This window comes from Olea europaea, unplaced genomic scaffold (assembly GCF_002742605.1).
Source record: "Olea europaea var. sylvestris unplaced genomic scaffold, O_europaea_v1 scaffold294, whole genome shotgun sequence".
Classification (NCBI taxonomy): Eukaryota; Viridiplantae; Streptophyta; class Magnoliopsida; order Lamiales; family Oleaceae; genus Olea; species Olea europaea.
This window is the reverse complement of record NW_019247998.1, coordinates 12,836-31,667: the sequence shown is the minus strand read 5'-3', so window position 1 is coordinate 31,667 and position 18,832 is coordinate 12,836. Positions and strand designations below refer to the sequence as shown.

The following is an 18,832-nucleotide window of genomic DNA, read 5'->3' as shown; positions in this document are numbered from 1 at the left end:
AAACAAAGCCTAAATTAATTGGAAGCTTTAACAAACAATAGTGTTAAACAATTTATCAACATCCTAATTAACACTTCTTAAAATTTTGAGATTTAGGATTACTAGCTTTAACGAGACATGGTCTTGATTTTATAATCTGAAAATTAAATTCAAATTTGAACAAAATTTTGCAAACTTGAGATTACGAAGATCATGTAATTATCTAGTTTTGTATCAAATCTATTAGATACAAATAATATTTAGATGGTCAACATGGAGGATGATGGGCCCATTTATCATCACGATTAACTATTAGGAATACAAGAAATTCAATCTCGATTTTAGCTAACAATGACCAATTTTTGATAAAGAGAACAAATAACGTATAAGAATTCATTGATTGAAGAATCTTCTGATTCTTCATTGAATATCAATTTGAATTTTAGTTTCGCATAATTATTGATCCAATAATGGTCCAATTGGTCATGTCATACAATAAAATACTAGAGTTATTGAACTTCTGGTCAATACAATGTTTGTAATTTGAATAACTATTCAATCATACAAAAGATATAGTTAATTCCTGAAAATATATTAACTATAATATAGTTATATAATAATCAATGTCCATATAATATGAATTATATGTTTTCTTTCGAGGGATAAACATAAATTCAAAATGATATATTCTTCGAAACATGTGCTACACATTATATTTTATTATTTCTCACTCAAAAGCAATATGTCAATATTCTTCTGAAATATTGAAAATTATAATTCATACTTTTTGGAAGCAATCAAATATTATTATAATAAATTATGCAAGGATTTACTTTTTAGAAGTAAAAATATAATTTATATTAGATTTTGTTTAATTGTGCTCTTACAGAGCAAATAAAATCTTCTGAAATTTCTGGTTGATTTTTCTCTTATATTTTTTTGAGGTACGGAGTCTTTTTAATCAACAAGTCAACTACATTTTTAGCGTATTTGAAATTCATTTAATATAGCAAATTGTCCTTTAGGAACATCAATTTTTGCTGAAACATTTAAAATTATGATTCATGCTCTTCAAGAGCAAGTAATATTCTTTTGGAATATTCATTATAATGTTATTATTTAGAAATATTAACTCTTCAAAAGCATGTTTTCGAGCAGAATATTAATTTTTTGCATAATAGTGCTTCTTCGGGAGCAACAACGAGATATATTACCATAATAGAACATCTAAAATATTTAATCAAGTTAAAGATATAAAGGATATTTAATAATTATTATAAATAGGAGCATAAATATATATATAATCTTTGAAGAATAGGAGCATAAATCATAAATAAATCAAAGAATAGGAGCATAAATCATATAATTACCACTTTCAAAACAATATAATATATGCATACCTAATTATAAGTGCTGCATATATATAATCTTCGAAGGTCCTTTTCTTCAAGATCTAGAAATCATTTTTAATCTGCGAGATTTCAACTTCTTCTGACAAAATCAAAGGAGTTGATTTTGCACCAAACATTCCAAAACCTCATTATATGTCTGAAAAAGATAATGAATCAGAACAACCTAGTTCACCTGCTTTGCGAGATATGTTATCTCTTTCTGAAAGATTAGATCAGCACTGCAATGTCATTTCTTCTACAATTGATAGAAAAAATGAATTTAAAACTGATCAAAATCCTTCTATCAAAACTTTTTGCCATACTCTCAAGAAAATATTTTCAAAATCTGAAATTGAATCTTTGTTGCAAGAATTACACACACACACACACACACACACACACACACACACACAATTAATGGAAAAATTGTAGCAAACGGTTCTTAACCTTTTCAATTTTTGCAGATTTTACCTTAACCTTCAATTTGTGCCAACAGAGGTCCCTAACCTTTCTAAAATTTGCACTGAAGTCCAAATGGATGAAATCCATCCACTTTTCCCTTAGTTGACCAAGAAAATGATTTTGATCTCATTCTTAATTATTTCCATAAGAGTAAAATGATAATGTTTGCCAAGAAAGTACAAATCGCAGGTGCATGGATCACATTCAAGTAATAAAGTGAATGTTGAGTCCGAGTCGATCCCTCAAAGAGTGTTTCTTCTAATTACATGATAATTGATTTAAATTAACGATAAAAATACACACAATTAAAATTCTTGAAATTAGAAATGAAAAGAAAATAATTATTGACTTTAATTAAATTAACAATTGTGAAAGTAAAAAGATTTTGGATTTTAAATGGGTTGGGATTTACGATATCGTTTGACCATCATTTCATTAATATTTTAATAAATCGAAAATGTAAATTACCAAGTTATAATGTTAGACAAGATTTTTCAATTTTAGTTAGTTATCTCTCTTGAGCAAAAATAACTCTAGTTGATTGACTTTATCCACTATATCTCCATATTGATAAAATCGCAACCAACCGCATTAATTCTTTGTGAAAATAGTTCAATGAGTCACCTAAAGTTAGGAATATATCTCTGTCTCCTAAAACCACCTAAGGTATTGATTATTTTGGTCTAAAAAGTATAACAATCTCTCAATAATTGCACAAACCACCTAATCCAATAATCTATTGGCCAAAAAATGATGGAAATATAAACACAATAAAAAATGCACAATAACAATGACAATTTTAGCATCAAAGAGTAAATATATTGATACTAGAAAAACTTAGTTCAAGCTAAATCATAAATATCAACTTTAAACACTTAGCTCATTACTAAATATAGATAGAAAATGGATTTAGAGATGAAATCCATTACAAAAATGAGGGAGATAATGAAAAGATACAAAATAATAGAAGAAACTCGTCCCTTGAATGTATTCTTGAAGAAATGAAGGGTTGAAATCTTGAATCTTACATTGAAATCCCAAATCTTCCTTTGTATTTCCTCCTTATTTCCCTCTCATCTTTTTCTCTCAAGTCTAGGGTTTTAAGAGATGAAGAATGAATGAAAAAGAGTTCAAAATGCATTTAAAAAAGCCCATATCATTTCCATTAATTGCAAAATGGTCCGGCCCTTTTAAAAATAATAGAACAGGTCCTGGCTCGACAAATGGGCCTCCCAGGCACTACTACAATGGCACTTAGGTGCCATGGCTCTGTCATGGTGCCTGCAAGATGGTGCCTAGGCACTGCTATAGTGGCTCCTAGGTGCCACTTTACATTTTTTTTTTGTTGCAGATTCGATCCTCCGATAATTGTGTGTCCAGTCCTTTAACTTTTATCTTATCCATTTTAGATCCTCAAATTTTGACTTTTCTTTCAATCAAGCCCTTTAAAAATTGTAACCCTAGGTCCCTAAACTTTCAAAACTTTTACACTTTAGTCTCTAAAGTCATGTTTTTGTGCACTTTTGGTTCTCTTTCTTTATTTTATTTTTTTATATACCTCTTTTTCTCTTCAATTTGGAATTTTGGCCTACAAACACCATAATTACACAATTATAAATATGAATCCACTCAATTTCATCAATAATTCAGAAGTGTAGAAATACACTTATCAAGTAACATTATCTCTTTCCATATAAAAATAATTAAAATAATTAGATTTTAAAAAAAAAAAAAGTCATCATCATCTTCCACTCCTGCGCTACCCCAACCAAACCCCACCCCTATCCCTACCCAAAACCAAACAAGGCTTGTAGACAAATTCCACCCAATCATGAAACTTACTAGACTCTTCTGATAGAAAAACAAAACAAAACATAATTCCCCTTTTTGATCTTGCACGATTTCAAAATCCTAGCTTTGTAAGAAATTGAATTACATTCACAATTAACTTTCAGCTCAAATTCAATTTTTGCATGAGAGATGCGTATTGTTCTGACTACAAGAAGAATACGGATGTGGTATTTGATCACTCGGCGGGAGATACAGTGTGCTCCTAGTGCGGTTTGGTGTTGGAGTCACACTCCATTGATGAGACTTTTGAGTAGCGTACCTTCACTAATTAGTCTCGGGACAATGACCCGATCTGTGTTGGTGACTCGACGAACCCGTTTCTCTTAGATGGAGGGCTGTTGACCTTGATTTCTAAGCCAAATGGGACCATCAGTGACTTTTCCCTTCTATATAAAAATCAAAATCTAATATGCAATGTCATATTTTCTCTTAAACAGTTCAATTTTGATATTTCGATTTTTAATTTAGGTTTCATTTAACAGTGAAAAAGATGGTAGCGGAGGTGTTAGTGGCTATGGATTTGGTGGCGGTGGCGGTGGCGGTGGTGACGACAAGGACGGATAGCCATGGGTGACAATGGGTAGTAGGGTTTGATTTTAGGTAGGGGTTGCGTTTGGTAGAGGTGGAAGATGATATTTTTTATATAATTATTTTAATTGTTTTTATATGGAAAGAGATAAAGTTACCATTTTTTACCCTTATGTAAATAATTAATAATGACGTCAAAATTATTTTCTTGATCAACAAATAGAAAATGGATGAATTCCATTTGTTTGGACTCTAAATGCATATTTTCGAAAAGTTATGGATAATCCTTGGCACAAATAAAATGTTAGGATAGAGTCTGCCTGCAAAAATTAAAAAGTTTAGAAGTCGCTACTGTAATTTTTTCTAAAATCGATATTAACTTATTCGATTTAGAAGATGAATTACAAATTTAAGCAAAGAGCCTGAACCTCCAAAAATGGTACAGAAGGAAGTAATGATAAATTTGGTTGGCGACAACCTTGGATATCAATCATTAATCATGAAAGAAAATTTCACACGTTGCGGTTACACATCTTGGGAATGGTCAAGCGCACAATTAAGACAAATACGTGTATTGGTAATGATTTTGTAATATCATTATTACTGCCTTCTAACTAATTCACTCTAATTTTTAGAAATTTGTGCAAATAAAGTATTATAAATTAGAGAAAAAGAGATAATAAATGAGAGAAGTTAATAAATTTGTGTATTTTATTAATAACCAAAGCCTCATATTTATAAAAAATAATTAGAGCTACAAGAGATACAATAATCATAATGACTAGGGTTGTAGAGGTAAAAAAATCATTTATAAATACTACTATATTTATAACATATTAAAATTATTTTAGATATAAATAATTTTCTTATTTATACTTGAATTTATTAATAAGTGATTTCATTACTCATAAGAAATTTTTTTTACATTAGTATATTTTTCCTTATAAGTGATTTTGTAGTTATAAGTTACTTTATTACTTATAATTATTTTTTACCTATAAGTAATTTTTATATGTGTAAGTGAACTTTTCCTTGTAACTAATTAGTTTTACTTATACAAATTGTGTAATTATTATTATTATTATTATTATTATTATTATTATTATTATTATTATTATTATTATTATTATTATTATTATTATTATTAGAATTTTTGTTTTATGCTTAAAAAAAATTTTTGTTTGTTTTTGGCCAACTCATAATTATCTCCCGTTTGTTCAGTGAGTATTCAAGATTTTATGGAAGGACATAGTAAAAGATAGCAAAAATGGAACACAGCCCTAAATCATTGCAGACATAAAGACTACATATAAAATTTAGTTTTAAACCTTAAATTTAGTTTTTTCTATTTATAATTGTGTAATTATTATTATTATTATTATTATTATTATTATTATTATTATTATTATTATTATTATTATTATTATTATTATTATTATTATTACAAGCAAGTTTTTTATATGCAATTTTTTACATATAATTAAGTTTTTACATAAATTTCATGTTCACTTATAAGTGAGGTTTTTTATTATAATCGATTTTTTGCTTATTAGTGATTTTGCTTATAAGTTATTTTCCACTTATAAGTGAAATTTATATCTCTTATTCAATAACAAGTAAGTTTATGTAATTTGATTTTACTACTTTGTTTTTATTTATAAATCATTTTATAAATAATACAGTCTAAACCTGTCATATATGCATTAATTTTGTACTATTGATTAAAGGAGGATAAACACCTTGGGTAATTTAATCCGGGTATTATTTCCAAAAATTTGATAAGAATTAGTTATGATTAAATTAATGTTTATACAATCTAATATGATGTGTCAAACGTGCTCTTAATGCAATTAAAAAGCAGTGCCAATAAATAATATAAGATGATAATGTATCCTTCTAAGAAAAACATTATCATGCCTTTTTAACAATAGAAATAGAAGAAACTCTAGCACTAATAGTATTATACTATTTTATTTTTTAATGGATTAGTGCTATAAAAAAACAAACAAACACTGATTTCCAATAATTCACCCAAAATCAGTGTTATAAAAAACTAACAAGCACCAACTTTTTCAACCTCTTATAAACGATAGACATTAAAAATAGTCAAAATCAATGAAAGGATTGAACACTTCGGAGTAAATTGTTTGACAATCATTAAAGCAATTTTTTTTTTTTTGGGAAAATGAGTTTTGAAATAGTGATTTGTTGGAGAAAGTGTGATAAAAAAATTGAAATTTTGCTTGATAATTTTTTATTATATTTTAATAGTTATCAAAGAGGCACTTGATTTTAAAAGCAAGTTTTAACTCCTTAAAGCACTGATTGATGCGTAGCATCTTCGCACTTGCTTCTCGCTTTTGGGCAAGAGCAAAGACACAAGTGGCATGGAAGAAACCGAGGGCTTTAGCTATTGATGATAATGACTGGAAACCATCTTCTAAATGAGGGAATCATACATTTGGGAAGTAGAGGAGGATACACCTTTTTAAGAGAAAACCAGAGATATAGACTCGTCTTGTTCTCCCCAACCTGTAACTCGGAAGCCATATCAAAAAAGGAGCATTATTTCACGATTGCTAGCCCGTTTAGCTTCCCCTCTTTGAATGTGTACAGCTCGAGCAAGCGAATGGCTAGCAAGGCCGAAGAGTAAAGTGCTAATGCCCAACCTAGATCTAGGGGCTGTAGATGGATCCGGACAGGTAAGAAAAGAAAGAGGGTGTGATCCTTTTACACTTTCATATTTTAGTTCAAGGTCAATAACTGGAAACTGCTCTTGGCGTATGTACACGAATGTAGTCTTATTTTTTCGAAAAGGGAATAGATGACAAAAACGAAGAAACAAGACTTTGAATATTTATTTTTATTCTATATATATAAAAGGTTCTAGGTTTTCTGTGAAGCGAGATCATATTTAAAATAAAAAATAAAAAAATAAAAAAAGGACTAAGTTCTACGAAGGAAAACCCGGCCCAGATTTGGACTCTTATTCACGAAGACAACCCACTTTGAACTGAAAAGCCAATACAGGTTTCACTCAGTTCAGCATCCAACAATGAGGACCGGATATTCATCTTCTCTCAAATTCTTGTTCCTATCGATACTTCTCGGGAATATCTCTCTTTTCATTTCTAATTCGTTCGCTTTCCAATCGGACGAGCTTCTTGCGGATGACGAAGAATTCGGGATCGAAGGTGGCCGATCCCCTGACGCAGCCTTCCCGACCCGAACTGTTTCATCACCTCCGTCGATCCGGAAGCGGTCATCGGACCTTGGTTCCGATTTGGATTCCAAAATCCAGTTTCCCCTTGAACACGCTTTCGGCGACTCCGATTTCGCGCCAGCCGGCTCCTTCTCTGCTCGCCTTAAGACGTGGTCTCATGGTGGTCAGGTACTGTTGTACTTCATGCATCAACGATTGAGGAAGATATAGTATTTTGAGTAGTAGTCTTGGAGTATATGCGGTGAAATGGACACGTATAATTGTATTTGCTATTTACGAAATAATATGAATAACACAGATGGAGAATTTCTTTTTATCACCACGGCAAAATAGTGCATCGATGTGTTGTTCTTCCTGCTCAATAGATGTGCTTTATTTGATTTCCATTAATTTATCTTGGCTGTTTGGAGTTTTTATATATAAAGTAACAAAATAGATTACTAAACTACTTCTGGCGGAAAAACTGAAGCAATTCACGGATGTTCATGGACAGTTATGTCATGCATTTAAAGTTGTACCTTATAAATAATTTTTTAGCTGAAGAACTTGTTCAAAAGAACACTGTTGAAGAAGTTCTAGTCTTCTAGATCAAGTAGTGCAGTGTTGTGCTATAATATTTTGTGTTTATGACCTTTTTATGTAACAACAAGTGGTGCTCAGTGCTTTCGACCATGTGTTGTAATTGTATAAGGATATAGCTATTCATTATATTGACCAACTTCTGAGTCGAATAGTTATAAGATGCTCATCAATGGTTGATTTCGTGCCCCCACCTCTCTCTCTAAACATGGACAATATATGATGCCATGCAGACACTTACAAAGCTTCGGTTCTCGAGGAATGGCCTTAGTGAGACAGAGAAGGAGAATTTCAAAGTAATTTTCTGTTGCAATTGCAGACCAATATAATTTGAATATGGGAGTCATATTGAGAAGAGTTTGATGAAACCTTTTGAAATAAACTTGCAGAAACTATTGGAAGGTGATGACTTCTACAGAATAAGAGTACCATCAAACGTGTTAAGTCCACCTGGAAGAGAGTACATTATCTCATCAGTGAAGGCGGTACGTTTGGGGTCAACCCTGTGAGATGTGTTTTTTGTGTAAATGATGTGCATGTGTTTAAAAACATATGTGAATACATGCATTTTTGGGTGTGGCACGCAGAAGACTATTGTGTCATGAATAAATTATGCCGACTCATCATTAAATATATATTAACCTGCTTGTTGAGTTTGAAAACTTTTTATCATCTGGAAAATTTGGTCTTACCCATATGATTTATTAAAGTATAAATTCCAAAATATTAATATCTAGTTACATTCATCTGCTATTAGTTTGAACTTCACTATTTCTGACATATCATTCAAGCGGTTCTTTAAGTTCAGAATGTGATTGTATATTTTTGTGTAACAAAAGTCTCATTGACTTTTGAGCATTGGAAGGTTAATTTCTTTTGTTTTCCATTATTTTCCGTTAAACCGAACATAGCAGCTGTTACATTCTGTTGGTTTTATTGAGTATGAATTATGGATTAAGTGCTCGCTTCTTACTCAATTCTGTCTTTTTAGTTGGTGTTGCAAAGTGTTCTGTGTGAAACCGTGCTTAATGGGGTTAGCTTCATCACAAAAACCAACTATACAAACAACACAGTGTAGATACAAGTATTCTGTATAACTTTCTAATTGCCATCAGAATGGATAACATCATTCATACTTTTATACCATGTCTTGTCAGATGCTGTGATAACTGGCAGAATGGGTTATAACAGTTTTACGATTTCTTGTTTATCTGCTTGCAGAGATGTCTTCCAAGGGATGGTCTGGATGAGCATTTCATGATACACATGGTAATAATTCCCTTAAAAATGGTGTTTTATGTACTAAAATGTAATGCACATTCCAAGCCTGAATATATAATGGCTAAGCTATGTTTTTCTTTATTTTTCTTGTGACATCTGCATATTCTATAGTAGTCCTGTAACTTAAGAGTTATTAGATACCTCATTTTAGGGCAAATGTACCTTGCTTGTCATTGAACATGAAAAATTTCAATCCACGACGTACTTGGTTCTCTCTTTTTGGTCACACCCAAAAGAGACAAACAAATGAAAGTAAGATACACAGATTATGATATCAGTCTATGGCCAACTAACCACCACTATATCCAACCAATAAGACTCCTTGCAAAAACAGCGTCATTATTTCAGACGCAAAATCAGATCCTCTCTCTGATACCTCCCCGCTTCTCTGGACACATCTCATCTGATACTACCCTTATACACCACAATCATTGATGGAATTGTTTAAAAATTAGAGCTGCTGTTACTTTCACCTCTCTTAGACTAGAACATGTGCATTATTCCTGTTCTCACTTCTCATCCATACTGAAATTTATCGGGAATTCTGAAATCCATTCCTAGAAGTTTTCCATCAAAACCGATTTTATACCGTCTTGTCTACCAAAAATTTCTCCAACATCAGATTCAGACCTCGGTCAATCATTTTGCCCTTCCAAGAGAGAGATTCTTAGAGTTGCTGAAGTTGTAACCTGTTAATTGTGTAAATATCTCTTTTCTAGGGTTTAATATGTAGCTAGCAAGTATCTGAATAGAACTTACTGCAAAATGGACAATTTTGACTGAGAAAAGTAGAGAGTTGGAGCTCTATGATATGTTTGACCAAGGAATTGAAATGCAAGAATAGGAAATGATGTGGAGAGGGAGATGTGGTGAACCTGGGAGCTTTGTACATTAGCATTGCTAAGACCTTGCAGTTTCAGTTTTCTCTTTGCTTCTTTTGCGGGCCTGGGTAAGGTTCTGATGAGGATCTAGCGTCTTCTTTTTGCTAACATTCTGCGTTCAAAGGATAATGGGAAACTCAACTGTTTTATTTTTGTATTAAAAATTGATTGGCATTTATGAATAAACAATTGCCAAACTTTCTCCTTGCAGGAGTTAGTTAGCAGTGGAACGAGGAAAGGTTTTGATGGGTTTACGTAGTTGTTACCACTTTATCTATTAACATTTACTCTACTTAAGAGATATGAATATGAATAGCTTTACTTGTGTATTTATTCGTGTCACATGAAATGTATTTAAATGTGTTGGTCAATGTTTAACAAAAAGCTTCTGAAGACGAAAAATCTATCAAAATGATTTGAGTTTTGTTCCTGGGACCCATAAATTCCTGAAACAAGATTTTGAGGAGCCAAAGTTATTTCCTGTTCTATGTTCTCTTTTGAATAAATAATAGTACGCTATATTATCAGCTTTAAGTACGTTTCTCTCTTTCCTTCGAGGGCTCTGTGGCGCTTTTATAAAAATAATACCTGGCTCAGTAGTTTAACATCTTAGGCCATCATTGCAATAGCTCTGAACCCAAAATAATAGTAAAAAAGGATTTATTTTTATTTATTATTTTTTTTTAAATTTTAAATTAAAATTTTTAATTTGTATTCTTTTTAGGGCTCTCCTGATTTAATTAGTGTATAGTTCAACTATAAAAATATGGTGGTGGGTGCAAGGGGAAAATGAATTTCCATGACATGTATTAGTATTATAAAGGATATGTGTGACGGAGTAATCACAAGCGAGATTTAGTGGCAATAGTAGTAGAGAATTTAGTACGATTTAATGGCAATAGTAGTAGAGAATTTAGTACAGCAATAAGCTTGTATGAAAGTTGTCTCTTTTCAGTTCAATTGAGAGGGACTTGAGAGTTACATCCGAGATGGAAGTCAATTAGTGTATGTTATTCCTTGATTACATGTTTGTGGAGGATGAATGCTTAATATTATTGCTGGTTGGTTGAAGTGGAAAAGTGCTATAAGGATTCTATGTGATTGAAGGTGTCTATAAAATGAAAAGAAAGAAAGAAAGTGTAATGCAATAATTGTTTGACCAACTATGCTTTATAATACGAAGAACATCTCCAGCAATGCTCTCCATATTGAAGAGGATATTTTCACGCACAAAGAGCATCTTGAAACTTCTGAAAAAATAAAGAATGAGTAGTCAATAACACTCTCTATAATTAATTTTTTTCTGTGCTAATTCCTATAAATAATTATGACCAAACATATTTCTTCCTTTTCTTTACATGCTTCCCTTCAAAGAATTGCATAGAAAGTTGTGTAATCTCATGTGAAAGCATTAAAAATAATATATAGGGAGTGAGTTTGGTTCTCTACATTTGAAGAACCAAATCCATTATCTTCTTTAATTTTTTTAAGATAGAGACTTTGTTAGAATTGGTAAAATGAAGATTGTTGGAATTGGTAAAATGAAGATTGGTTCTATAAAGAGAGTGAGAGAAATAAGGAGTCTTATAGATGCTTTAAGCGTTGGTGATGCAATATTAGAGAGAGAGAGAATTATATTTAGTTTCTGTTATTGATATTTAATTTAGGAAAACATAATTAAGGATTGATTATATATTATTTTCTTACTTAAAATAAGATCTTTTGAAATAAGGGGGTCTTATGCAATGTAATTCAAAACCTGATTATATGAAATAAAATTGATTTCCTCTTGCCTCAAAATCTCTCTTTTCACCTCCTTTCTCTTCCCCTTCTATAATTCTACTTTCGCATCCTGTGTCAGTTGATTTGTTAAATAACAAAGTCCATGAGATTTATGTATTGGTCATGAAGATGTTAAGATAAATTTATGATAGTTGTATGGACAATATAGGAAATGAGAAATGAGAATATACTGGAACATGTACAGGGTGACAGGATGATGAAACGACGATGACAAGAGCATGTGTTGGTCGACGTAATTAAGATTCTGTTGTACAATACCTTAAAATAGATTGGAAGAGTGAGAAGTAGATCAACATTAATACAGCTTGATGTGGTTGCCAAAATTTTAATTCATTGGATCTTCCGATAGATGTTGGGATGGACTCAACCATGTTGCAAAATTAAATTTTCCTAGCTGATCCCAAATTTATTTGGAACAAGACCTAGCTTTTGTTGTATTTGGTTTCATAACGACTCTGGGTGTTCCGTGTCTATTGTGTATGGTGGTCTTTCTGGTTACATGAGTTAGCATAGCTTCACTTTGTTCATATTCTAGTTTTCTTTAATTGTCTGTTGCATTTGAATTGCAGGAAGGCGTGAATATCTTGGCTGTTAATTATGGTTCTCCAGGATCATGCCCGTATCCACGACAATTCAAAATTGTATGTCTGCACTTGGAAAATTTTTGAACGATGATATATATATATAATATTTTTGAACGATGATATATCTATAGTACGTCTGAGAGTTTACAATTTTTACTTGTGCTGCTCCACAAATGTACTATTTACTTGTTCATTGATTGTTTTCGTGTCAGCCAGCTAAGTGGTCTTTTAAGTCACACACAGTCTTGAAGAACAGTGAACAGGCACCAAGGTGAATTATGTTTACTTACCTTCTTGACCTTTCATTTTCCCGTGGAATGTGATTTATCTTGAGATAATTAAAGTCATTTTATTTTTCCCCTGGAAGTTTTTATACCCTTACAGGATCCTCGTATCATCTTTTTGCATCAATTACCAAAAAAAAATTCATGCCTGACATATATAACTAGATTAACTTGATTGATTTTTTGTTATTTACTAAGAAAAAGAAATCCCGCTAGAAACGTGTCGTGAACTGCTTCTTGTGTTGCTATGGTCGATCATTCAATAAATCATAGACTCAAGCGACATGAATTGACTTCTTTTCTGGTTTGGAATTAGATCAACTGACAATCCAAACGATTTAGTTATTCTCTATCCGGAGATATTCTTAATTTTAGTGGGAGAATCAATGATAAATCTTCCCTCAGTTTTTAGGAATTTACTCAGTCATACGGTTTCCAAGTTGATCATATTTTAACTGGAGTAGAATTTTTTGAAGCAGAACTCCAGTATTTACTGAAGAAGTAGTTGGCGAGAATGCAGAGGGTGAATTGCCGCCTCCGGAGAGGTCCTTCTGGGCTAAATACGTGAGTTCAAATCTAGAGTTACCATCATATTTTCCTCTCTATTCTTCGAAAAAATTGCTCAAGCATGAAAAAAGCCAATCATATATTTCTTATCATCTTATTTTATTCATCGCAGTGGATGTACTTGATCCCTCTTGGGCTTATTGTCATGAATGCCATCACCCAGGCCATGAACATGGCTGAGGAACCGGGCAATGGGCAACCGGGCGCTCAAACGCAGCAGGCGGTGGCAGGAGCTCAACGTGGTCAGACTGCTGCAGTGCGAAGAAGATAACTCTTGAGTATGTATCTTCAGCGAAACCCATCTAATCTTATGTACTTTAATCCTTTAGTTCTTCACCCCACGCCACCCCACCCCGCCCCTGGATTTCGATTATGGACCTGTTTGGGGTTTGCAATGGGCAAGTGTATACAAGTATGACCATTATTCTAGAATTCTGAAATGGCACATAGGGAAACAACTTGGTACCACTTTGAGCTTGTGGGTCTATTTTACTTTTTATTTGATCTTTTCTTGAACATTGATATCTGTTATTTATGGGAAAATTATGTTGTCGGTCTCCAACCAATTTGCTATGTAACAAATTGGCCGTCGAGTGAATTTTTGGTGGGACGTCTTCAAATTTTAAAGCTTTGAGTAAGTTAGTTTTCAATAGGTGGAATTCATCTGCTTAACCAAAAGGAACATGTGATTGTTACTTTTTGATGGGCAAAGTCAATAACCGGTTGATGTTTATAAAAGTTAAATAGAAAATATAAAGAAAGGAATTCAAAAAGAAAGGAAAATGGTCAATCTATATTTTTAGGAAAATGATAGTCTGTCAGAGTCATTTGCACAGACCTTGGCCAGACTATCTCTCAAACAAGGGAGCCCACACCCATTTTTTAAGGACAAAAAAAAAGTTCACCCTTTCATAGTTTGGTTAGGATCTGTGCAAATGATCTTGACAGGTTAGCATAGTCCATATTTTTACTGGCTTTCTTTGAAAAATAGTGTTATAAACGTTCGTTACTCAAGTTTTAATGGACAGTTAAACCTGGTTGTTTGGAATTATATGTGCAATACGGATAAAAGGATGAGAATCAAAATATTTTGATTGATTTAGAAGTTGAAGACTTACTATCGGGGCCAGAACTTAAAAGGACCAAATAATGTAATTTTCCAGTTCAAATGAGAGAAACTTAGGGAACGTTAAGTTTGCTTTTTTCAAATTGTTTTTATTTTCGTAGGTTAATTGTTTTCAAGTTTTTAGTTTTGGAAAACATTTAAAAGTTGTCTAGTTTGATATTTTAGAAAAATGCATTTTTTAAAATATGATTAAACTTAGAACATAAACTAAAAACATGTTTCCAATTTTTTTTTTCATTGGAAACACAAAAAGTACTCAAAACATGAGAAATAAGCATTTTAATAAAAATTCTAAAAAAATAAAAAAATGAGTTTTATTTTTTAAAAATGGACCCTTATTGATTATTTAATTAAAGAACTTAAAAAATTAATATAAATGTAAAAGGATAAAAAATTCTATGTTTTGTTAGCTCAATTTATTATTTATTTTTGCAGTCGAAAAATTATTGTAAGATTCATCAATTTTAAGTTCTATATATTAATTGATAATATATTAGCATAAAATTGTTCTATTTCATTAAAAAATTCAAATTAATTTTAAAAAAATGTCATAACATAATTTTTCAAAATTTTATATTAAACTTATTTTGTAGTAAAACTATGAGATAATTATTATTTTTTGATCTTATCAGAATACATATTTAAATCATCTTTACTCTAGAAGTTTCTATTCTACTCTTTTTGTAACTCTTATTTTAAACTTTACAAATTTAGAGTCCATTTGATTGCAAAGATGAAATTTGAGTAGAAAGAAAACGAATTTTAGAGAATTGAATTGATGGGAAATTATTTTCCTAGAAATTGTAAATTATTATATTTGATTGGTATAATTTTTCACGTGAAAAATGTTTAAATTAAAGTATTTTTTGATGTCCGTTTGACTTGTTTTACATAAAAATTGTCAATTAAAAGGATATAATTTACTGGTATTGGGAATGAAATTTGTTTCCATTGCCAAAACCAAAAAAAATAATAAAATAAAAAATTCAAGAAAATCATCTATTTTTGGGTGTTCGTTTGACTTTGTTTTACATGGAAATTGTCAATTAAAAGGAAATATTTTTTTACAATAAATCTTAGAATTTGTTTTCATTACCAACACACACAAAAAATAAAAATAAAAATAAAATGCTACAGTAACATGTAATTCCAATTCTCACCATTTGGTTTTCTTTAAAACCAAGAAAACATCAATTCCTGAGATAAGCAAGAAAAAGCAATTCCATATAAATAAAACTCTATCAAACACCATAAAGTTGGAAAATGGAATTCCATGGAAAATTTTGGTGTATCAAACACACCCTTAGAGCTTTGATTCTCAATAAAATACATAATTGAATTTTTACTCTCTCTATTTCTTCTTTCACATTTCTCTCTTGTTTCTTTAAATTTTATAACACTTCATCAGCACGAATAAGCTCACTCAAAATAGAGTGAAAATTCAAAATCAACATTGCATTAATTTGCAGGATTTGGATAGCGTTTGCAACTTTAATCAAAATGTTGATACCTAAGCCTTCCATTATTCAATTGTTATGAAATTTAGACAGGACGTTTACAACTCATTGTTTTTCAAATTCAACAATTAAAATTAAAATTTAACAATTCATTCGTAAGAAATCTATACGTAACTATCGCAAAATTCTTTCCAAAAAACAAAATCGTTGATGGTCCTACTGTTAAAACATATATTTGGAACGTCACGTAACATAACTCATCAATTCCTATTCACCTATCAATTCCAATCGATAAACTGCCACATTTTCTTTACTTGATTGTTATTTATAGATTAAAATCATTGCACTTTGCATATTCAATTTCCATGTTATAATTGATCAAAATGCAAAATATATTAGTTGTACATATTTAGTTTGTTGTTGCTCCGAAGAAACACAACATTTTACTATTTTGGAAGGATATTACCTAAGAATATTGATCTATTACTTCGGAAGAAGCATACTTTTATATTAAATTAATAAATTTTAAGAATAATTAGTTGTTGTTCTTGAAGGTAACATGATCCACATATTTAAACATTTTAGATTTGTTTGAATCAATTTATACAAATTAATATTTTAGAAAAAATATTGTGTTGCTCTATAAGATGCAAAATTCTTATTCAAGCTCCAAAAGAGTCAATATTGTGTAATATGAAGGGACAAACTTACTATTGCTAGTAGTTTGTTCTCCATTAAATAAAAAGAGAAATTCGCTAAGATTCTAACAATGTTTCCTGATTGATATATTATATTAATACTAATACAATTGTGACAAACATTGCATTGAACTAGAAGTTCAATAACTCTTATATTTTATTGTTTAGCATGTCCAATTATATCTTTACTTGATCAATCAATACTAATGCAAAATGAGAATTCAAATGAACATTTATTGAAGAACAAGAAGATTTTCTAATTCATTGAATTCACATATAATGGTTGTTCTCTGTATCATAAATTTGTCATTGATCATCACTAGCTAAAGGTTGGATTAAATTCCTATGTTTTTGAAAATTAATTAGGGTGATAAATTGGGTTAACCACCTTTCATGTTGACAATCTAAATATTATTTATATCTAATAGATATGATATGTTTCCTAGATGATAGCATGGTGTTTGCAATTTGAAGTTTACAAAATTACTGCTCAAATTTTAAATTATGACATATTTTTCAGATTATGCAATAAAAAATGTGTATTTTGTTAATGTTAATGAGTTTAAATCTCAACATTTTAATCAGTATTAGCTGGGATGAAAATAAATGATTTAACATTTTTATTTGTTAGACGTATTCAATTAATTTTTAAATCATTTTTATTGAGAACAAATTTATTTCAAGTTCTATCTATGGAATGATATCAGCATCATATCAATATCAAAGTTTTTCCTATTATATTTGACTTATGATCAGAGCATAATTTATTTATCTAATTATTTTGATAGTGCAATAAGTGTACAATTAATTCATTATAATACACTGAATAAAAAGTAAAGAATACTGATAATACTTGCGTAGTTTGAACTCTTATACAATATCTCAAAACTCTAACGAGTGATGTTTTACAACATAGTTTGCTGATTATCAATTTGACTAAACAATTTTCTTCGCATTAGAGGATGATGAACTAAGAAGTTGAAAATCATCATTATATTATCTAGATCATCGCAAAAAAATAATTTGAATTAGAAGTTTGTAAAATAATTTATTTAGATGCATTTACTGATCATAGAGCTTAATAATATCTTACTACACCGACATTAAATGCTACAACCCACATTGACATTTCTAAGAAAATTTGTAAAAATTATATTGATATATTTGGCACGTTTGAAGCGTGAAAACATTCGATTTTAAGAAAAAAAATTCAAAAGAAAACTAAGCAAATAAGGAATATGGTACCATTGAGAAGGCGTATAGTCTTGGAGAACATATAAACGTAACTAATTATAAAATCCCAGATTATGTACAAGTCTTCGAAATTTTGAAAGGAAGATATCTCAATTAGTTATGTCGTTATAAGAAGAAATATATTTGAAAAAAGTTGTCCACAACACTTTTGTACATATTGTATAGCATTATATTATGAATAGCGAGGAATCGAAATATATTAATCGAATTAATGATTGGCCAAATAAGGGGACGAAATCATAGAAAAAATTGAATTTACTAAAGAAATTTGAAATGTTTGTACCTGCGGTCCAAAATTCTAAATGTGCGCGCGAAAAGGAAATGGAAAAATTGAGGGTGTAACATGCAATGCATGACTCTCAAAATAATAAATATCTCAAAAATTGTGGTGGATGCAATCACAAGTTCATAACTTGTTATCCTGACTATGCATAACTTATGAAATGAAATTATAGCCAACTCATTTGGCATCACTATTAATTTATTCCTAAAGGATTTTGTATGTGTGAAGCATATGGTTCAAGTGATGGTATTGTGAGAGGAATAAATATGTGCTTTATCCGATTGAATTTTCATGGCAAAGTTTTTAATGAGATAACTATTGTGGCATATTCAAAAAATAATGCACTATTTTTCCTTCATTATGATTTTTCCATATGATTTTTCCTAATAAAATTGTAACAATGCATATTCTTTGTACAATGAATATTCATGGCATAAAAGACATCTACCCTCAAAGTAAGACTTATGTGTTGCAAATTATGTACGAGACTCCTAAAGAGAACAATTATCTCACTTCAACTGGTGGAAAGATCGATCAAATCCCTCGAGAAGTGGTTGAGAACGTGCTCATTAAAGTAAGCAAGTTCATATTCCCAGTATAC

The 18,832-nt window shown here is 30.6% G+C and overlaps 1 protein-coding gene across 2 annotated transcripts; it reads left to right on the top strand.

Annotated features, from left to right (window-relative positions):
* The first annotated feature begins 7,206 nt into the window (after positions 1-7,206).
* On the top strand, positions 7,207-13,975 carry LOC111384560 (ER membrane protein complex subunit 10). Of its 2 annotated transcripts, XM_023008847.1 has the most exons (8): positions 7,208-7,602; positions 8,247-8,309; positions 8,403-8,498; positions 9,235-9,282; positions 12,548-12,619; positions 12,775-12,833; positions 13,326-13,410; positions 13,526-13,975. In XM_023008847.1, exons 1-8 carry the CDS (start codon positions 7,267-7,269, stop codon positions 13,682-13,684), a joined length of 918 nt encoding a protein of 305 aa, XP_022864615.1. In that variant the 5' UTR covers positions 7,208-7,266; the 3' UTR covers positions 13,685-13,975. The 2 variants fall into 2 exon arrangements, with proteins under 2 accessions (XP_022864617.1, XP_022864615.1); XM_023008849.1 differs by lacking the exon at positions 9,235-9,282 and having other exon boundaries at positions 7,207-7,602.
* Positions 13,976-18,832: the final 4,857 nt, after the last annotated feature.

What these genes read in the sequence shown, in the direction of transcription:
- LOC111384560 (XM_023008847.1), top strand. Translation starts at nt 7,267, where the DNA reads ATGAGGACCGGATATTCATCTTCTCTCAAATTCTTGTTCCTATCGATA. An exon ending in ATCCACGACAATTCAAAATT is followed by an intron (nt 12,620 to 12,774) that starts GTATGTCTGCAC and finishes TTTTCGTGTCAG; the next exon opens with CCAGCTAAGTGGTCTTTTAA. An exon ending in GGTCCTTCTGGGCTAAATAC is followed by an intron (nt 13,411 to 13,525) that starts GTGAGTTCAAAT and finishes TATTCATCGCAG; the next exon opens with TGGATGTACTTGATCCCTCT.